At 37.2% G+C, this 23,296-nt stretch overlaps 1 protein-coding gene across 6 annotated transcripts in view; it reads right to left on the bottom strand.

The window, feature by feature from the left end:
- The window catches only part of CEP83 (centrosomal protein 83), a 110,723-nt gene that overhangs the window by 3,412 nt on the left and 84,015 nt on the right, over positions 1-23,296 (bottom strand). For 5 of the 6 annotated variants that reach the window (XM_060165315.1, XM_060165312.1, XM_060165314.1 and 2 more), the window contains 5 exons: positions 23,111-23,260; positions 19,218-19,293; positions 16,392-16,549; positions 14,613-14,742; positions 282-385 (listed from right to left, as the gene is read on the bottom strand). In XM_060165315.1, coding sequence (XP_060021298.1) covers positions 282-385; positions 14,613-14,742; positions 16,392-16,549; positions 19,218-19,293; positions 23,111-23,260 — 618 coding nt within the window. Of the gene's footprint in view, positions 1-281; positions 386-11,792; positions 11,856-14,612; positions 14,743-16,391; positions 16,550-19,217; positions 19,294-23,110; positions 23,261-23,296 lie in introns of all 6 variants that reach the window. The other variant, XR_009543369.1, reaches the window with a different exon arrangement.

Here is a 23,296-nt window from a genome sequence, read left to right as displayed (position 1 = left end):
AGCAGCAAGGATTCACACCACTCCTGGCTACCAAAGCCAGTGACTGACCTCTCCTGTCAGTCCCAACTGTAATACAAATGCATGTGTTAAAGACCTTTTGGTTTGAAGAAACATTCAATCAGAAAAAAAAAGCAAAGATAATGAATTAGGAGTCTAATGCATAGTTTTAGAATTCTTTTAAATGTATATTTTAAAAGAAACCCAAGTGCACTATACTCAGAAACAAAGTTGTATAATATCAAAATAGCCACATGGGGTATGTATACATACAAACACATTACCTATTTAACACCTGATTTTCTGTTTCTAATTCTTCTCTCTTTGCCTCCAAGACTTCTACCTTTTCCTGCATTCTCTTCAACTTGTTTTCATGGAGAGATTTTCTCTAGAAAAAGAGAAACAATTAATATGAGCAAATATGGTAATACATACTCTCCTATTTGAACAAAGCTATATAGTAAATATTTTACTCACCAAAAAAATTTTACTTAGAGATGAGTATTTTCAGGGAATACTAGGAGCAAAGATTAGTAGATATGATGCTTACTAAAAATTTTAAAGGTAATAAAACACAGATCTACCTCATATCCTCAACGTGACAAACAGAACCATTATAAATGTCAAGCCAGAAAATTGATATCAATAAGGAAATTGTGCAAATAAAAAATCTAGGAAGGGAAGGAGTCAAGTTTTACTAATGAGTTTATCTGTCACCTCATAATCATGACTGTTCATTTTCCCAGAAGATTATCATGGGTTTAAAACAACTATAAATTTAAAATTTAAAAGCATGTTTGCAACTGATAAATTGCTACCAAAGTAGTAAATTAAAGGATCAGACAGATAAGATTGATTATGGATGCATCTCAGTTTGAAAGCATGCCTTTCTAAATATTAAAAAGAAAAAAATTTAAACTTCACAAAGGGAAAATTTTCTAATATGGAAAAATCTATGTATAATGCAAAAGTAGTAAATGAAAAAAGGTAACACTTTTTCAGTTTTATAAACAGGTCGTTTTTATTTTTTATTTTTTTTTACAGAAAAACACCTATAAATGTTGACCATCACTTAGTAGCTCCAGACCTTTTAGATTTCTGGTTTCTAACTCTTTACCTAAGTATAACAGGCTTACAGAAAAATGCACATAATGTAAATGTAAAGCAAAATGTAAAACCACGAAGCAAATGCTGGTGTTGTTACCTCACAGGTCAAGAGCACTGCCGTACCAAAAGGGCCCCTACCCTTCCCTCCTTTCAATCTCTACCCACCCTGTCCTCTGAAAAGGTAACCAACTAATTTACTTCCAAAGCTGTAGTTTTGTGTATTTTTGAACTTCATACAAATGGAGTCACAGTGCACATTCTTTTACAGATGGCTTTTTTCTTTCACTCAATACTGCGAGATTTATTCATGTTACTGCTTATGGGTATAGCTCATTCATCGCCTACCCTGGCCCAGGAACCACCCTTCTGTCCTTTATTAGCACAAGTATGTATATATGTACAGGTGACTCAGGACTCTTGTCTATTCATTCACCTGCCCACATCAAAGAAATCATACACTATATACACTTCTGTTTCTGGATTTTTTGGTGGTTGTTCAACGTTTTATCCCTATGACTAAGCCATGTTATTGCATGTCACAGTTCCTCTCTACTGTTATGCTGTTATCCATTTTACAAACACACTATATTTTATCCCTTCTCCTACTGATAAGAATTTGAATTGTTTTCTACTTTGAAGCTACTATGAATCAAGTTTTATGAACATTCCTGAATATGCTTTTGGTAGATATATGTCCTCATTTCTCTTTGAGTATATACCCAGGAATGAGTCATACAGTATACATATGTTTTATCTTTAGTAAAAACTGTCAGTTTTCTAAAGTGGTTCTAACTAGTTACAGGCCCACCAGCAATATACAACAGTTCTAATTGCTCTACATCCTTACTAACACTTGGTGTGGTCGGTCTTTTAAAATTTTAGCTACTCTGGTGGAATAGAATAATATGTCACTGTAGCTTTAATGTGCATTTTCCTGTTAGCTAATGAGGGTGATTACCTTTTCTTATGCATACTGACCATCTGGATATCCTTTTTTTGTGAAGTGCTTGTCTTAGTCTTTTGCCTGTTTAAAAAAATTTTTTTTTGACTAATCTGTTTCTTATTTGTAGGAGTTCTTTATATATTCAGAATACAAATCCTTTGTCAGATATTTGTGTTGCAGATTGACCTTCTCTCAGTGTGTGGTAACATTTTTTCCCATAAGAGTGTCGTGTTATAAAAAGAAGTCCTTAATTGTAATAAAATCCAAATTATCAACCATATCTTTTACAGTTAGGGCTTTTTATGTCCTGTTTAAAAAAACTTATCCCAAGATCTTAAGATTTTCTCCCCAAGTTTTTTTCTAGCAGCTTTATTTTTTTACTTGTCACATTTGGGTCTGTGGTTCATTTTTATCTAATTAGGATGGGTTAATGATAACCAATTGACTCCACATCATTAAAGGACTATCCTTTCCCTATTGAAAGGCAGTGGTACTTTGTGGTAAGTCAGGTGTTCATATACTATTCCTGGACTGTATTCTGTTCCATTTGTCTGTCTATCCTTATGCCGATACCACACTGTTTTAATGACTGTAGCTTAAAGTAAATCTTGATACCTAGTAGTGTTAAGTCCTCCAGCTTTGTTATTTTTCTTCAAGATTGCCTTGGTTGTTCTAGTCCTTTGTACTTTCATATGAATTTTAGAATCTACTTTCCAATTTCCACAAGGAAAACTAATGAAATTTTGATTAGGACTGCATTCAATCTACAGATCAGTTTGGGAAGAACTGACATCTTAATAATATTGAGTCTTTCAAATCAAGCGTGGTATAGTTTCCCTTTATCTAGGTCTTCTTTAGTTTTTCTTAGCAATATTTGCCTATCTTTTATTAGATTTGTTCCTAAATATTTTATATTTTTTATGCTAATGTAAATGGTATATATTTTATTTTCTAATTGTGTATGTAAAGAAAGAACTGATCATCACAGAAATGCAAGTCAAAACCACAATGAGATTATCACCTTACAACTGTCAGAATGGCTATTCTCAAAAAGACAAGAAACAACAAGTGTTGGTGAGAATGTGGAGAAAAGGGAACTCTCACGCACTGTCAGTGGGAATGTAAATTTATGCAGCCACTATGGAAAATAACACGAAGGTTCCTCAAAAAATTAAAAATAGAACTACCAGCAATTCCACTTCTGGGTATTTAGTGAAAAAAAAAAAACAAAAACACTAACTTGAAAAGGCATATGCACCCCCCATGTTCATTGCAGCAGTATTTACAACAGCCAAGACATGGAAGCAACCTAAGTGTCCATCAATGGATAAATGGATAAAGAAGATGTGATATACACACTGGAATATTATTCAGCCATAAAAGAGAAGAAAATCTTGCCATTTGTGACAACATGGATGGACCTTAAGGGCATTTTGCTAAGTGAAATAAACCAGACTGAGAAAGAAAAAATACCACATAATCTCACTTACATGTGGAATCTTTAAAATAAAAAAAAAAATAAGCTCAAAGATACAGAGAACAGACTGGCAGTTGCCAGAGGCAGGGACTGGGGGCTGGGTGAAATGGGTGAAGGAGGTCAGAAGGTACAAACTTCCAGTTATAAAATAAATAAGTTCTGTGGATGTAAAGTACAGCATGGTGACTATAGTTAATGATACGCATTGCAATATTTGAAAGTTACTGAGCGATATCTTAAAAGTTCTCATTACAAGAAAAAAAATTCTGTAGCTATATATGGTAATGGATGTTAACTAGACTTACTGTGGTAATCATTTTGCAATATATATATATAAATACCAAATTTTCTCTATGGAAGGTTTTAAATTAAGGAGTCCATTTCCCTAATGGATACAGGACTATTTAGATTTCCTAATTATTCTTGTATTAGTTTTGTTGAGATGTTCAAGGAATTTGTTCATTTCATCAAAATTGCATAATTAACACAGTTGTTCTTATAATAGTCTTTTTGTTTTAATATCTATAAGATGTATAGTGATACCCCTTTTTCATTCATTATATTGTCCATTTGTGTTTATTCATCTACCTACCTACCTACTTTATGAGGAGTTTGGGGAGAAGCCATTTTATCAATCTTTTCAGATTGATCAGCTCTTGGCAAGTTAAATTTTCTCTATTGTATTACCTCTGCTTCACTGATTTCTGCTCATGCCTTGCGGAGGCAGATGAGGATGCTGTTAAATCTATACACAGAGTTCATAATTCAGTTATTGTGTTTTTTAGTTCTAAGCCTGCCATTTTAAAAAATGTTTTCTAGTTTACTGATCAATTCTCAAGCATTTATTTCTGAGCGTCTACAACACGGTAATTTTAAATTCTGTATCTGATAACTCCATTACCTGGGTCCCCTATGGGGGGTTTCTTTATATTGATGGTTACTTCTCTTGATTTTCAATGTTATTTCCTCATGCAGCTATTTTTAAAATTATTAATAGAAATTTGTTAAAATTGATAAACCAATACTGATACATTATTATCAACTAAAGTCCAGTTTACATTGTCACTCTTTGTGTTGTTCAGTTCTATGGTTTTGTCAAATGCATACTGTCCTGTACGCACTATTGCGGTACCATACAGAATAGTTTCACTGCCCTAAAAATTCCCTGTGCTCTACCTATTCATCCCTACTTCCTACCCCACAAACTGTCAATCACTGATTTTTTTTGTCTCCATAGTTTTGCCTTTTCCAGAATGTCATATATTTGAAATCTTACAGTATATATAGTCTTTTCAGACTGGCTTTTTTCATTTAGCAATATGCATTTAAGGTTCTTCCATGTCTTTGCATGGCTTAATAGCTCATTTCTTTTTGTCACTGGATAATATTCTCTTGTATGGACACAGCAAAGTTTTTTAACCTTCACCTACTGAAGGACATATTGCTTGCTTCCAACTTTTGGCAATAATGAATAAAGCTGATACAGACGTTTGTGTGCAGTTTTTTTGTGTGTGTGAACATACATTTTCAACTCATCTGAATGAATACCTAGGAGCATGACTGCTGGACTGTATGGCCAGACTACATTTTAACTTTGTAAGAATCTGCCGAAGTGTCTTCCAAAATGGCTGTACCATTTTACAACCCCACCAGCAATAAATGAAAGTTTCTATTGTTCCATATCCTTACCAGCATTTGGTTCTGTCAGTGTTTTGGATTTTAGCCATTTTAATGGATGTGCAGTAGTATCTCTGTTTATTTTTTTATTTTTTTTTCTGTTTATTTTTTATTTAGAGCTAGGCACTACATTTTAAAAACTGAGGAAATAACTGAAGCCTACAATGCTAGTTTCCCTTAAAGCAGATTTATATTTGTTTCTTGCAGGCAGCTAGGGACACTAACAACAGGGGTTAATTTAATCTAATTTTAAGGACAGATGATCTGAAGCTGTGCTTCAATACTTGCAAGGGCCAGGCTATTTGCAGTTAGTTCACTCTTAGTCCAAGGGCATACCCCTTCATGGTCTCAACCCACAGCACTAGTAGACTCAGACCTGAGACCCTCTCTCTGGCAGATTCTGAACTCCAATTTTTGGTCCCCAAGCCCTACGAGGTTGTCAAAAGCTTTGCTTCACTTCTCAGCCTCTCAAGCTGTCTCTTCCAGAACTGGCAGCTTCCTCTAAGGGAAAAGCAGCCCCAAATGCTGAGCTCACCTCTCCAGGTTTCCCATCTCTCCAGGATCTTGGCCTCTTAATTCTTCACTGCCCTTCATGGAGATATTTTTAAAAATATTTTGTCTGATTCTTCTAGTTCTCATGTGGAGAGCTGATCCACATATTTCCTAGTCTGTCATTATCAAAAGCATATGCTCCTTTTAGGTATTTTAGTTCAACTAACAGCAGACATTTTAAAGATCGAAATGCTTAATACTTCATTATTATATGATTATATAAACCTGCAATCTTAAAATCTAGTTCTATTTCTCCATTTGTACTGCTCATTTAAATTGTAGTAAAATACCAATTTTTTCACTATCATCTTCAAATCTTAAGCATGTATATTTATACACACACACACACACACACACACAGAGTGCACACTTAACTGGGCCCTATATTAACCATAGTTAATACAAAATACAGGGATTTCTGAAGGGAATTCCAGTCATAAAATACAAAATCTTGAGAAAAGGCTTTTTTAGAAAGGATAAGAAATGAATTAAGAAGAATCTGTAATTCTATAGGAATGTGGATTCCCCTGATGGTTCTCCAGCAGGGGAACTGATGGGTGAAAGCATTGTTTTGAAAAGATTAATATGGTATCAGTGTATAGGATGGACTCTGAAGTTTGCCTCTTAAGAGGCAAATCTGGAGATAAGCTTCCTGAAGACAGGGTTCAGGACAATGTTGCCCCATCCTCATCACTGTAAAAACAACCAGCCATTTACTGAGCACTACTCTTTGCCAGGAACTGAGTTAGAATGCAGCAAAAGAACTGGATAGCTGGTTGACTAGTAGACCCAATGAATGCCTTAGACCCTAACATTATAATCATTTCTTTGCAGCACCCTCATTATCTTGACCCAAGCCTCCTCCTTCTTCTAACACACACACACACACACACACACACACACACACACACACACACACACGCTGACCAGTCACACCTTAAATTAACCAGCACTAACCTCAAATGGGCCCCCCTATTGGTACCTGGAAATCCTACTAATTTCCCTAATCCAATCACTCTCCCAAACTCTTACATTCTTTCACAACTTCTTGTCTCTTCTCAAATCTGTTAGACCTCCACTCTTCACAGTCTGAGCTGGTGACCCAGATTCTTTTTTGCATTGAGAAAATAGCAGCCATCAGTACAGAATTTCCACTACATCCATGAATTTATCAGGAACTTACAATCATATATTTTGTCTTTTTTCCAGGTACAATAGATACATTGTGTTTCTATCCCTTCCCTCTCTGAATTGAATCTAATGCCCTTCTGCCTACTAAAAGATATCATCCCTTCATTTGCCCCCTCTTTCTCCTGCATCATCAATTTTCCCCTTGCTACTTAATCATCCTATAATTTCTCCCTTATTAAAGGAAGCCTTTGCTCCCACAATGCTAGCTATTACCCCAGTTCTCTGTTCTTCACAACAAAATTCCTTCGACAAACTATATTCCATTTCAATCAGACCTGCATACCTACTACTCCACAGAAACAACTCTTGACAAAGCCACCAACAATTACCATATAGTCAAATGGATTCTTAGTCTTCATCTTACTATTTTATCATCTTACCACTGTGAAATAAAATTCATATTTATGGCAAGACAAGAAAAATTTAAACATAAAAATTCTTCTCTGCGCTTTGGCCTCCCCTCTCCCCTCACTGTGCCTTGTGTATCTGCATTATGCATTGACCAAACCTCCCCCATCAGCAGGAATACCTGCTCAACCATAAACAGCAACATTCTCCTAGCATCAGCAAGACAATGCCTTAAAAGAGAACATTCCTTCTAGATTATAAAGGGTCACATGACCCACCACAATGGCACTAAAATCTGGATTTTGTAAACTGTCAATAATACGTCATTTAATGTACAGCCCTCTGTCTCAAAAAGCTTATATAAACTGTATCTTGACTTCTAACGGGCGGAACAGTTCTCAGAGCTTTCTGAGATGCTCTTCTTGGGTTTTAACCCTCAAATTTGTCTTGAATAAAATTTTCCAATTCTTTCTTAGGTCGCCTGATTAATTTTTCGTCGACACTATAATGTCATTTGACACAGCTAATCCTTCTTGAAGCATTTTTCTTCATTTGGCATCTAGTACTTTTTGGTTCTTTTCCTATCATATTGGCCACTCCTTCTCAGTCTCCTCCTTAACTTCCCAACTTCTAAAGTTTGGAATTCCTCAAAACTCAAACCTGTTCTTTTCTGTCTTCCTTCAGTTTCTAGGTGACCTCATTTAATCCCATTGCTTTCAATACCATTTACATGCCGGTAAGTCCCAAATCTTTATCTCTAGCCTAGTCCTCTTCCCTGAAGCCCTGATTCATGTATTCACCAGAGTGCTTAGTATCTCCGCTTGGAAGTCTAATGGGCATCTCAAAGAGTTAATGTGTCCAAAAGAGGCATCTTTATTTTATCCCTAAACCTGTTCCTTCCAAGGTCTTTCCCACGTCAGTAAACAGCAATTCTATTTTAACCACGTGCTCAAGCCCAACATCTTAGATTTATCTCTTTAATACCCTATAACCATGGTAAGTTCTACCTTTAAAAATATACAGAATCCGACCACAAGTCTGCTACTAGCTCTCTACATCTCTCATCTGAACTACCGAAAAGTGGTCTTCCTGAGTCCTGTTTGCCCCTCTACACAACAGCCAGAGATTCTCCTGAAGATATAATTCAGATTACAGCATTTCTCAATTCAAAACTCTCCAGTGTGTTCCTATCTCATTCAGAATAAAACCCAAAAAAAGCCCCTACATCACCTAGCCTCCTACTACTTCTGTCCATTCCAGTTACCCAGGTCTCCCTCCTTGTATTCCTTCAACATACCAAGCAGACCCCTGCCTCTTTTACTTTCTATTCCCTCTGGAACATTCTTCCCCTACATACAAAATATGGCCTCCCCCTTCTTTCCTCGAGGTCTCTGCTCAAACGTTACTTTATCAGAGGCTTCTCTGATCACCTATATAAATGCCCTCTATCCCCCTTAGTTTTCCTCTTAGCACGCATCTCCACCTGACATTTGTTCCTTTACCCCGTGTCTCCCAGCCACTACAACGTAAGCTCCTCAGTGCAGAGTCTTTATTTCTGTATCCCTGTGAATAAAACAGTACCTGGTATAATACACAGTAGGTTCTCAATAAATCTGTTGAGTAAACTGCCTAAACAAATACAGAGAAACCTCATAGTGAAGAGAGTCTGAGCTAGGATGTTGCAATAAGAATAAAAAGAAATGAGGTGGGGAAAATGTGAGATACATTATAAAGGAAGAATTCACAGGCTCTAGTGACTATACTGGGCAGAACAGTGTCTCCGAAATATTTATGTTTACTCAGAATCTCGGAATGTGACTATGATGTAAGAAGAAATATACCTGGTCTTTGCCCTGGGCTTCTGGCACAGAGCTCCTAAAACACATGGAATTTCCTGAGTCACAGGAGCATCTTTTGCTATTCATAACCAGCCCTTTTCAATCATACCTGAGTTAATACTAATGAGTTAACTTAGGGTGGGACCCCTAGGTAATCTCAAAATAGAGCTAGTCACTAGAAAGACCAAGTGGTAAGAAGGTAGGAACTTGCAGCACTATTCCCACCTCCCACTCTCCACCCTCCACTTCTGGGAGTGGCGGTACTGGAGACTGATATCTATTAAAAACTCTTGAACAAGGATACCTGGAAAGCTTCCAGGATAGTGAATACATTGATTTGCTAGAAGGGTGGCACTCCCAGAGAGGGCACCCCTCCCCCTCCATACCTTGCCCTATACATCTCTTCTATTTGGCTGTCCCTGAGTTGTATCCTTTCTAATAAACCAGTAAATACAAGTAAAATGTTTTCCTGAGTTCTATGAACCTGGGTGGGGGGCGTTATGGGTACCCCAATTTATAGTCATTGGTCAGCAGTGCAGATGGCTAAGGACCTGACACCTGACATGGAGTTAGTCTTGAGGCTGAACCCTTTAATTTGTGGAATCTGATGTAGTGTCAGAATTTAACTGAATTATTGGCACCCAGCTGGTGTCCAGAGAATTAGATAATTGGTTCTTGGTGTTGGAAAACACTCCAGAGTGACCTTATCTGAAAAAAGGGTAAAGTTAAGATGAGGTTATACTGGATTAGGGTGGGCCCTAAATCCAATATTGACTTGTGCCCTTAGAAAAAGGGAAAAATCTGGATACAGAGACAGACACACACCATGTGAAGAGAGAGGCACAGACTGAAGTGATGTGTCTGCAAGCCAAGGAACACCAAGGATTGCTAGCAACCACAAGCTAGGAGAGAGGCATGGAACAGATCCTTCCCCAGAGCCTTTGGAGGGAGCATGGCCCTATCAGCACCTTGATTTTGGACTTCTAACTTCCAGAACTGTGAGATTATAAATTTCTGTTGTTTTAAGCCACACAGTTTGTAGTAATTTGTTATAGCAGACCTAGGAAACGAACACAGTGACTGACTATATTTGGGGAAAGGGAGCCCTTAGGATGAATCAAAGGTTTGAAGACAAAGTAACTGGAAGAATGATATTCTACTGAAAGAAATGAAAGTCCACAGGACAAAGTGGCTGTAAGAAATGATTGTAATTTTGATTTTATCAGTCCAATACAATCACAGGTCTATCAAATGGATGCCTTAGTGTTACACACATTACAACACAAAAGAGTTAAAGAAAAATCAAAAGAATACTGATGTAAGAATCAAAGCTGAAATTTTCCTTTTATCACCTTCTAGCCAAATTCAATGAACTCTCTTCAATAATCACGACCATTTACCTTTGATTCCTTCTTTTCCTGTGGCTTCTATAACACCATACTACAGCTTCTACTTCCTCTACTAAATCCAGCTCCTCTTCCCAAGTCAACTTAGTTCTTAGTCCTTTTATTCTTCCTCTACTAAATTCCAGCTCCTCTTCCCAAGTCAACTTAGTTCTTAGTCCTTTTATTCTTCAACAGTTCTCAAAATCTCAAGTGTCTAATTATACATCCCTAAGCTGAATTACTGATCTCCACACTTTACATTCCATTATTTCTGTTAATCTACATGATATCTTCACTTAACAGTCTAGGACAGGACTTCCCTAGTGCTCCAGTGGTTAGGACTCTGTGCTTTCACTGCAGGGGGCACGGGTTTGATCCCTGGTCAGGGAAGTTCCACATGCTGCACAGTGCAGCCAAAAAAAAAAAAAAGTCTATGACATGTCTATATGGATGCACTACCATCAGTTCATACCTGACGTGTGTTTAGTCAAATGTATCTTCTCTTTCTCCTCAACTGACACATGGTCTTTATTCCATCATGACAACTCCTCTATATCCTCTCATAGCTAAAATACTTCATATTTTTCTCCTTCTTCTTATTTAGCACTATATTCTGTTCATTTTTTCCTTTGGAATACTTCTAGGAGTCATCCTTCACCTTCATTCTACATTGCAAGCCCAAATTCCAGACTTCTTACCTCATTTTAAGATTATTATAAATAGCTTCCTGACTAGTCTCCCTGTCTTAAGGCTTTCTTCTCTCTAGCACGGTAGTTCTCAAACTTTAGTGTCCACACAGATCACATGGAAATGACTAACAGATTCTTTAGGTACTGCATGCTATTTTATTTCTCCAAATAGATTATATGGTCATCAAGGGCAGGAATTAATCATGGCTTCTATTTTCCCCTCAGTGTATAACATAATGCCAGGCCACACAGCATATTCAATAGATATTTTATAACTTCAAGACTATGGTTCATTTCTTTCTCAAAACCATTCATAACATCTAACCAAGAATTATTTTAGAGATATACCTTAGAATAAAAATAACAAGTTCTCATTTCAAGCGCCTCAAAAGGAAAAGCACAACTCATTGTCCTCATACCAAGAGATCTCTCTTCATACTCACATTTCAACAGAGTGTGGGGAACAACATACAGAGAAGTCATCAATTACAGAAGGACATTCCAACTCAAGATACCCGGTCCAACTTTTCCAAACAAATCAACACAGCAAAATACCATTGAACAAAGACTCTACCTAAAAACACTTACCAGAAATGACATAATCTCTGTGCTTAGGAGGTTGGAGCTGTAAATGAAGCCATCTTACCTAGCCTGGGGAAAAAAAAATAAAGCTGCTACTCCCCAGTTGTAAGAACCTCTCACAGGAAAGTAACTCTAAAGGACTATGATTTCCGCCCTAGAGTTAATATTTTGTGACTTAATTGAAGCCTTACTACACAAGAAAGTTATGATCTTTGCCATCTAAGAAACTTAAAAGTCTGTTGCAATTTTACGAATCATATTTATATAATCTTATAGCCAACATTTTCATACAGAAGCACTATATTTAACTTGAATGGGAAAAGGGTTTGAGTTTAAAAAATTAATTTTATAGTGATCATTCTGCCACAGGAAATAAGACTCATGTGGATTATAGTTATAATGAAGAAAAAAGCAGTAAAGTATCTCGAATCAAAGAAAGGGGGAAATTAAAAGAGTTAACAGTGCAGAAAAAGCACAGGATTAAGAACAGAAAAATGTAGACTTTAGTCACAGCGTTCCTAACTAGTCAATGATCTTGGCTCCCTACCACTTCAGTTTCCAAATCTGTAAAAACTATCTGAATGCTAAGATCCCCCAGCCCTAAAATTATACATACTTATATACTTTTTACAGTATTTCTATGTCACATGTACTATCTGCTTTTCCACTTTAATTGAGGTAAAGTTGTAAGCCTACAGGGCAGTGCTCCACATGATGGGACAGCTCTGGGTCATAATTTTTACTGAATTGAGTTTAACAATTTCCTGCAACTTAAAACCATTATCCACAGGTCACATTTTTAAAAGTAAAACAGGTGTTTACTATATTCACCCCCATCATTTGGCAGTTATTTCAGTAGGAAAAACATTCATCCTAGGTCAATACTGATGAAAGGTTACTTCGCACGCTTCTTAAAATATCACCTCCTGGGCTTCCCTGGTGGTGCAGTGGTTGAGAGTCTGCCTGCCAATGCAGGGGACACGGGTTCGAGCCCTGGTCTGGGAAGATCCCACATGCCGCGGAGCAACAAAGCCCGTGAGCCAAAACTACTGAGCCTGTGCGTCTGGAGCCTGTGCTCCGCAACAAGAGAGGCCGCGACAGTGAGAGGCCCGCGCACCGCGATGAAGAGTGGCCCCCGCTCGGCCGCAACTAGAGAAAGCCCGCGCACAGAAACGAAGACCCAACACAGCCAAAAATAAATAAATAAAATTAAAAAAAAAAAATCACCTCCTCCCCTTTCTGGTATACCTATGATTAGTTGATAACCTCTCTCACCACTGGATGTCACTTTTGCTCCAAAAGAAGTCAACCCAACCTAGCCTCAATAATTAGAATCTGATCTCTAAGACACTTATCTCTAAAACCCCAACAAAAAAGTTTTTTCTGTGAAAGATAAAATCAGCTCTTATAATTTCTTATGATTTCTAGCTAATCTGGCATCGGATGCTTTTAGGCTTCAAACAGTACAAGGAAGCATAAGTAGGATTTCGGAGATCATCCCAAGCCATGAAATAACTTCACTAAAATCCCATCAATACCCATACGCTGCTCAGTACTTATATGGAAAGAAAGAAAGAGAAGTGATACAGGGGAAAAAAACAATGAAACAACAACGTAAGTATTTATATTTGAGTATAAAACGCTGGGCTCCTATACAGTTAAGTGCTATTTTCTAATCTCAATGTTATACTACTTTTAGCATAATGGAAAGAGAAAAGCAGCATTCATAAAGCAAGAAAGTGGGGAAGTAATGACTTTAAGACTTCTCATGTTGTCACTCCAACTATCAGGATGAATTTGGCAGTTATATCTAATAATGTAAACAGGTAACTAAAAACTGTGTCCTTGATTTCCAAATTCAGACTATGTAAATGATATACAGTTCTCTTCTCTTATGCAAATATGAACAGCTAACCTTACCAATAAACATACAGACATTAAGACACTGGTGTGCCTATGTCTAGAGTACGAACTCCTCTCATTTCAGACCTCCTCACTTCCCCACAACCAATGCCACTACTAAAGGAACTTATCAAATGGAGACATATCCAAATCATTTGTGGGATTTTTTTTTTAAATACTTCCTTTCCCTTCCCCCAACACACATGCGCCAATCTTACTAAAAATAACTGCTGAATCGCTGCCATGGAGAGGAGCCATGGTTACTGATGGGGCTATGCTACATTCCTTGGGTTTGTTGAGTAGAAAAAAAAGTTGTAAACCACTGACTTAGATGAATCATCTGGTTACATTAGTTCCATGATGCCCTGGATTAGTTCCAAGAAAAGAAAGTTTTTAGGTTCTGGAGAAAATATGCCTGCAAAGATGAAACTTTAAAAAGATCATGGCTGTGGGAACTATCATGGCTGTTTCAGAAGCCAGGGGAGTCCTAGTTCCTTCTGCTGGGGCAATGAGATACTTGCTTCTATATTCCTGAGTTGGAAACAAAAAAGTATTGTAACCACAAAAACAATGTTAAAAGTATTAGTTAAGCACAGTTGAAACAGGCCTAATCACCCTGTAATTTAAGTGCGAATGAATTAAATGACACTTGTATGGGCTGGTCTAGAAACTTTATCAATGAAAACCACTGTCTCTGTGGAAAAATGCATACTCTGAAAAACTGACTTGTACACAACATTTAGAAATAAACCTGTTGAGCAGTTTGCATTTTCCCAATTTATCTTTACAATGTGACAGCAAAATGTCATGTTTAAATATCAAACTGAACATACCCGTAAAGTCTCAGTTTTAATTATACATCTTATTCTCCTAAAACAGTTATGCTTTTACTCTATAGAAATCACTTTAATGAGAACCACTTGCCTTTTTTTGGGCAATTGCAGCTCGCTGCAATTTCTCCTTAGCTTGATTATACTTTTCTTCTCTGTCAGTGATACGTTCATGAAGCCTATGCTTTTCTTCCAACCACTGTATTTGCTTCTCTTCCAATGCCCTGTCAGAAGAACGTACGCAAAACATGAGATGTTAACTCTTAGAAGAGATATTACCGCAAGTATAATCAAACTCACTACCTACTTCACCCACAGCCTTCATAATCCAACACAGGCATTCTTGCATGGCCACGTATCTGCTATCACCACCACTACTGAGTATTTCCTATGAGCCAGCCACTGGGCTTAGAACAGTACGTGTACTACATAATTTATTCTTCACAGTAACCCCTGAGTTAGGTACGTCTATCATTTCCATTTTATAGCTGAGGAAACTGAGGCTTAGAGCTGTTAACTAACTTGCCTAAAGACTTATACCTAGTTAACGGGGGGACAGGACAAACAACTGATAATCAGCTTTAAACCACGATACCACCAAGCTGTTAAAAACTGGGCCTAATAAAGATGGTTTAAAATCAACCTTGGTATCAAGTCTTAATGTGGTATGTTTCCTGGCTAGAGTAAAATTCATATAAATGGTATTTTATAGTAACATCATAACAACTTACATCTTTAAAGCTCTTCTGTATACTTTATGATTTTTAGTATCATCACTACAGGCAGTACAAATGAGATATACAAACCCTGAGGAGTCAGACTGCATGACTAAGGTCAAACAGATTTTAAGTATCTTAGCTGGGATCAAAATCACATTCTATTGACCCCAAGTCCAGCTATTTTCTGTTATATAATCCTATGAATAACATTCAGAAACCAATAAGTTAGTTACATTTGCTAGCTATACTATGACTGGAATTCTTAAGCACATTTCAAATCACTTGAGGATCCCAAGATACAAATTCCTATTATTTGCAAAATATAAGCAAAATAATTTGGACCCTGTGGAACATCACAACACATTATGGACAGTTATCTTGCTTACTTCCTTTTCTTGAAATTCAACCACATATATGAGTCCATGGACAAGCCTTAAAATATTAAATAATAGAAAAATAAGGAAAAAGTTTTATGTGGCAAGGTAGCCTTCAGAAGAAAAACTGTGAAAATAATGTTTCATAGATTCAAAAACTTATAATAATGACATGTTATAATAACAAAGCAAATACAAAATAGTAGTTTTCTACCATATATAAACAACATTTTCCAGGGCATATAAGATCTTGGTCACCAAATTCATCTCCCTACCAGTTTACTAGACTGTCTACTACTAAGAGATTTCAAAATCAAAAAATATAAACAAGTAAATGAACTTTTCAAAGGGAAAATCCAAAAGATTATAACTGTAATTCTAAGAAGTAAGCAGTACACATCAAAAATTTTGTTTCTGTTCTCTGGCATTCAGAAGACTTTAGATATTTGAAGTAAGAAATGTATTGATTTACTCAATGAATACAGAAGTGTTTCTTTGAAGGTTTTCATAATACTGTGGGGTCAGGCAGAATTTTAAAAGGTTTTCTTCCCTAGATGTCTATTTTCTTTTCTTTTTTTTTTTTAAATCAATCCAAGAGTCCATAAAGCTCATCTCTAGAAACAGAAAATACATTACCTAAGACCACTGTACACTGTCAATGGGGTATTTGTAACTAGTTCCCAAAATACAGTCAACACTGGAATCATCATTAAAAGAACTATATATAATATAGCAGAAAGAAGAAACAGTTTGTACATAAAAAAAAAGAGCAAACTCTACTTTTCAACTTCTAGTTGTGCTTTTTCAGCTTGGCTTCTTAAATTTCGGCATTCCTGTTTTAACCTCTCCACCATTTCCTTCAGTGTTTGGTTTGAATTCAGCAACTCATTCTCTGACTGTGCAAGTGAGGTCACTTGGATCTGCAAACTACTGATTTGCTTAAAAGAGAAGAAAGAAGAGAAATATAAGGCCACTAAACAAATGCAATAGAATATGAGAGACACAGAGGACACTAAGCATCTTCCCTCACAAATGCCACACCCAACTGATGTGCCCTTCAGGACACCCTGAAATGAAATTATAAAAAGCACCAGCATTAGAGAAATGCAAATCAAAACTACAAGGCGATATCATCTCACACCGGTCAGAATGGCCATCATCAAAAAATCTACAAACAACAAATGCTGGAGAGGGGGTGGAGAAAAGGGAACCCTCTTGCACTGTTGGTGGGAATGTAAATTGATACAGCCACTATGGAGAACAGTATGGAGGTTCCTTAAAAAACTAAAAATAGAACTACCATACGGTCCAGCAATTCCACTACTGGGCATATACCCTGAGAAAACCATAATTCAAAAAGAGTCATGTACCACAATGTTCACTGCAGCTCTATTTACAAAAGCCAGGACATGGAAGCAACCTACGTGTCCATCGACAGACGAATGGATAAAGAAGATGTGGCACACATATACAATGGAATATTACTCCGACATAAAAAGAAAGGAAACTGAGTTATTTGTAGTGAGGTGGATGGACCTAGAGTCTGTCATACAGAGTGAAGTCAGAAAGAGAAAAACAAATACCATATGCTAACACATATATATGGAATCTAAAAAAAAAAAAGGTCATGAAGAACCTAGGGGCAAGACGGGAATAAAGACGCAGACCTACTAGAGAATGGACTTGAGGACACAGGGAGGGGGAAGGGTAAGCTGGGATGAAGTGAGAGAGTGGCATTGACATATATACACTACCAAATGTGAAATAGATAGCTAGTGGGAAGCAGTCGCATAGCACAGGGAGATCAGCTTGGTGCTCTGTGACCAGCTAGAGGGTGGGATAGGGAGGGTGGGAGGGAGATGCAAGAGGGAGGAGATATGGGGACATATGTATATGTATAACTGATTCATTTTGTTATAAAGCAGAAACTAACACACTATTGTAAAGCAATTATACTCCAATAAAAACGTTAAAAAAAAAAAGGCAGCAGCATTAGGATCATATCTTAATATAACCAGAGACCATCAAGAACCCTATTCCTCAATCTGCCACTGAGTCCTCTCTCTTCTTCCCCAAATAAGCAGGCCAGAAGAGGTACTAGAAATGGGGAGAAGTGTCATTAGAAGGAGAGCAGGGAGGTGAGCAAAGAGAATCCAAATATTAGTCTCCTAGCCTCCGAGGAAAGAACAGATTTTAAAAGGTAAGCTGGGAAAGCTGCTAAGAAAATCCATTCTCCCACTCCCACAACATTGTGATTAGCAACCCTTCCAAAGGTTCTGCTCTCTGAATAGTCAGGAGTCATAAATGCAGGTAGGATCATTCTCACATTGTTTTTGAGTAGTTTTTAAGCATTTTATGGAGTGTTGGGCAGAAGAAAGATGCTCTGAGAAACCTAACGAATGGTAGGGATTCCTTGGCCTCTAGAACCATTTATCAAACTGTGAAATGTCAGGCTTCTTCATCCCAGTTTACCTTTATCTGGGAGTACTTTTTCTCATGAAAAGTAGCTAATTATCTAGTTACAGATTAACAGGCTAGGAGATTCACATTGCTCTTAAGTCTTATCCAAATAATTCATTTGGGACATATTTACACCTAATTCTTGCAAAAGCCATTTTACCAATTAATAAACAAGTATTCATTTTTCTTTCACTTTCTTCTACCTCTCTAAGCCATTCTCTTGAGAGAAGTTTGGAGGCAGAGAGTCAAGTGACTTCAGATCAAAAGAATCCATTACAAGACTCAAGAGCCAAAAGAAACCAGATTCTTTATACAATAAACGGGAAATAATTCCATTACTTCCTGATGGTAGCAAAGCCACATACAGAACTGTATAGGTCCAAAGAGCAACTGTCAGAAGAATAAAGTAAAAAGGTATGTCTCAGATTTCTATTTTAGAATGAATTTCTCCATGAAGAACTATTCAGTCCTTTTAACTGCAGCGGTAAATATAAAACTTGTATTACAGCTGGTTGAACAAGCAACTTTCAAAGAGCTTAATACTTCTCCATATCTACAGGATGACAGAAAGCCCAATGTCAATGAAACTAGATAACTCCTCTCAGAGTATCACACATTATGCCCTCCTACTTGGAACTTAGAAACCATAACTATACATGCAAAGCAATGCCAGCTAGCATGCAAGCATAAATCCTAAAAATGGAATTTTCACTCCTCATAATTTGTTTTGCCCATATAAATCTTTCCCGAACCCAAACAACTTTAATTAAAATATGAATTTCCTTCCATAAATACAACTCTTAGATTTCATAGGGATATAATAAAAAATAGCTCATGGAATAAGAAATGCAAAGTTACAAGTCAATCACACAAGTAATTCAAAATACTGCCCTTTAAACTATAATTTAAAAAAAATTCATCATGAGCCGCAGCATATAAATATCTTAAGAAAAACAAAAGAAGCTTACTAAACAAGAGCTTAAAGAGGTCTAAACACTTTATCTTTACGTATCAACTTCATCAATTCATTATCAATTGGAGTGATATTTTCAGAATATTTATATATACAATTCCAATAAAGATTCAAAAACACAGATTTAAAGAAGCACTTAAAAAATAAAAGCAAAATGTTTGCTAAAATAATACCTGTTTCAGGTCAGAATTTTCATTTTTTTCTTTCTCTGCATTTTCAATATTCACAATTTGTTGTTGAAGTTTTAACCTAAAAATCACAACCCAACAAAAGACATTACTAAAAATCCGTAGTTCATATATTTCACTGAATTAGACAATCATATTATTGAGTGCCCATATTGACACAAGGCACTGTGCTATATAAAGTGGTAGATTCAAAGACAAAGATTTTGACTTCAGGCAACTAAGCTGTGTCCACATATAATTAAAACGTAACAAATTTCTGCTTTTGCTATGGAAAAATCTACAAACTATGGGCATAGAGAAGATGAGAAATCAAGTCTATCTAGAAGGATGAGAGACTACTACATGGAGATAAAACTCTGATGGGTAGGATCTTGATAAACACAGGGAACAGCCTGAAAAAATGGCTTTGGTGGAGGAGTGCCTAGTGGGTCAGTAAGGCAGGAGAAAGGAGTCCAGTTTAGGAGAAGCTATCTTATAGCCATACAGTATTTCACAATTTACAAAATGCTTTCAGATATACTGCTACTTCACCTTCACTCTACTGGGTTATAGAGCTCCTAAATGTATCCTAAATGCCTACCATGATGTCTATAGTATAAGAGGCATTTAATTAAGTTGGCCAATTGTAATAATTTCTCATAACAGTTGTATGGAAGTAAGCAGAGTCACCTTTATAATTCCAGATAATACAGAAAAAGAGGTTGAGGCTTAGCAAAGTTAGGCCCAAATCACACAGCTACCAAGTAGCCAAATCAAGATGAGACCCAGGTCTTCTCACACCCAAGTAAGTATCTCTGTCTCCCACTTCATTATGCCGTAATTATACCGATTTTAAATTCAGAATTTAAAAGAAAACTATCTAGTACAGACACCATACTGTATTCTATAAAATATGAGTTTTCATCCCTGAGATGAATGCACACTTACACAATTTGTGTCCTTTTCAAAAGGAATGATACATTCTCAGCCAAAACCTTAAAACACTGTGTATCCCTGGTAACCAAGGGACTAACTAACCTCATGAGAAAGACTATACACTTAATTAGCTCTGACAGGATAAGCCCTCAAACTTCCCTTTTAAAAATCCTTCATTTACCTCAAATATAATTTGCTTGGCACGTACTAGTTATAGTTTAGCATTATTAGCATGCCTTTTCAACCCAATTAGAAATGCTTCTTGGGAAGACAATATTCTCAAAGGCCTAGGGCTGTGCTTTAAACACTAATACCCTGAGAAAACCATAATTCAAAAAGAGACATGCACCACAATGTTCACTGCAGCACTATTTATAATAGCCAGGACATGGAACCAACCTAAATGACCACTGACAGATGAACGGATAAAGAAGATGTGCCACATATACAAAATGGAATATTACTCAGCCATAAAAAGAAACAAAATTGAGTTATTTGTAGTGAGGTGGATGGACCTAGAGTCTGTCACACAGAGTGAAGTCAGAAAGAGGAAAACAAAAGGTACTGATGAACTTAGTTGCAGGGCAGGAATAAAGAGGTAGACATAGAGAACAGACTTGATGACATGGGGTGGGAGGGTGAAGCTGGGGCGAAGTGAGAGTAACATCGACATATATACACTACCAAATGCAAAATAGTTGGCTGGTGGGAAACGGCAGCATAGCACAGGGAGGTCGGCTCGGTGCTTTGCGACGACCTAGAGGGGTGGGATAGACACAGTGGGAGGGGGCTCAAGAGGGAAGGGAAATGGGGACATGTGTATGCATATGGCTGATTCACTTTGTTGTGCAACAGAAACTAACATGGTATTGTGAAGCAATTATACTCCAATAAAGATCTATTAAAAAAAAATTCAGTATCTGTTGTTGGACTGAATGAACCAACCCAAATCCTGGATTACACATTTAAATGCACAAGGTGGTTGGACAATATGATATGGAAGAAACAATAAAATACACTGCTCCTGAGATATTTACATACAAACGCCAGAAACAATGGACCTAAAGGAAGAGGACCAGTCTTGCTCTTCCTGTGCTCCTTTGACAGTACCAATCATACTCTTATTCCGTAATTCTAGCTATACTATTACTCCCTCAAACTTTCTGGGCATTTCTCCCTTAAATGTTTAAGGTTGTTATTAACTTGGAGCTTTTAGGTTACCGAGTTAATAAAGGTTTCTTTCTACAAAACCATGGAGATGAAAATAGGGGAGAAAACACCATGGGTCCTAGCTCCGGTCCAGAGTTAGAAAAGTTAGGCCCCAAGTATATCTTAGCTCTGGTCGAGATTTTGGATACACATGATAAATCAACAAGAAACAAGACCGAGTTATGAAAGCATTAGTGGCCTGAATACTTTCTAAATAATTATGTAGATATGAAGAGAAACAAAAATGCCCTACCTATAAAAACTGAAGCCAAAGAAACCATTGGTAAAGAGTATCTGACTATCATTAAACATGAAAGGAGTAAGAACACCATTTTGGTAGACTATAAGAGATGATCTACAAAATTTTCTTCAGCTCACTTTGCTGAAGCAGTGCTGGGTTAGAATTCATAACTGATAGCAGATTTTTGATTTTTTTTTAAGAAGAAAATTAGTCCATGATTTAAGATCATTACATTTAGGATTCTAAGGGATAATTACATTTTACAAATAAAAAGTAACCTTAGGGGCTTCTCTGGTGGCGCAGTGGTTGAGAGTCCGCCTGCCAATGCAGGGGACACGGGTTCATGCCCCGGTCCGGGAATATCCCACATAACGCGGAGCGGCTGGGCCCGTGAGCCATGGCCGCTGAGCCTGTGCGTCCGGAGCCTGTGCTCCTCAATGGGAGAGGCCACAGTAGTGAGAGGCCCGCGTACCGCAAAAAAAAAAAAAAAAAGTGAAAAAAGATAATTAAATCCTAATGGTAAAGTAATTACAAGAATGTAAATGAGTTAACATACTGCTCAAGAAACTATCATTCAAACCTCTGAATGAGGCCACTCCTCGTTGCAGTGTATGGGCTTCTCATTGCAGTGGCCTCTCCCGTTGCGGAGCACGGGCTCTAGGAGTGCAGGCTTCAGTAGTTGTGGCACACAGGCTCAGTAGTCGTGGCTCACGGGCTCTAGAGTGCAGGCTCAGTAGTTGCGGCACACAGGCTTAGTTGCTCTGTGGCATGTGGGATCTTCCCAGACTAGGGCTCGAACCGGTGTCCCCTGAGTTGGCAGGCGGATTCTTAACCATTGTGCCACCAGGGAAGCCCCTCAACTATATTTCTATATGTCAGCAATAAACAATTAGAAAGTAAAATTTTAAAACATAACTCCACTTATAATCAAATAAAAATGCTTAGAATTATAATGTAACACAATATAAGCATGATATATACAATGAACACTACAAAACTCTGATGACAGAAAATTAAAGATGACCTGAATACATGGAGAGATAGGCCATATTCATGGATTGGATAGACTCAATACTGTTGAGATGACAACTCTTCTCAAACTGAGCTACAAATTCAGTGCAATCCCAATCAAAATCTTAAGCCTTTTTGAAAATGGTTATAAGCTGATTATTTACAAGGAAAGGCAAAGGACCTAGAAGAGCCAAAACAATCTTGCCAAAAAAGAACAAGGTAGAAGACTTGCACTACCTGAATCAAACTTACTATGAAGCTACAGTAGTCAAGAGAGTGTGATATTGGTGTCAAGACAGACATACAGATAAATGGAATAGAACAGAGTCCAGAAACAGACACACTCACATATGGCCAACTGAAACCAACAAAGGTATCAAAATAATTCAGATATGGAGATCTGGGTGAAAATTATATGGGAATACTCTGTACTAGTTTTACAATGTTTTGTTGGCTATGAGATTATTTCAAAATGAAGTTTAAAAAAATATGCATATATAACCTAATACTCTGAAGTTCCCTCCTGGCCGACTCTTCTGCCATCTGTGAAGCTCGCAATCTCTCTTCACACTGATCCTTTTCAGATTGCCTCCTGACATCATGTTCCACTTTCATTTTCTCTAAATCCGCTAATCTGCTCTCAAGTTCTAGCCTAAAACAACAGATGATAATTATATTACAAGAACTA

This window comes from Lagenorhynchus albirostris, chromosome 11, assembly GCF_949774975.1.
Source record: "Lagenorhynchus albirostris chromosome 11, mLagAlb1.1, whole genome shotgun sequence".
Taxonomy (NCBI): Eukaryota; Metazoa; Chordata; class Mammalia; order Artiodactyla; family Delphinidae; genus Lagenorhynchus; species Lagenorhynchus albirostris.
This window is presented reverse-complemented; position numbering and strand designations above follow the sequence as displayed.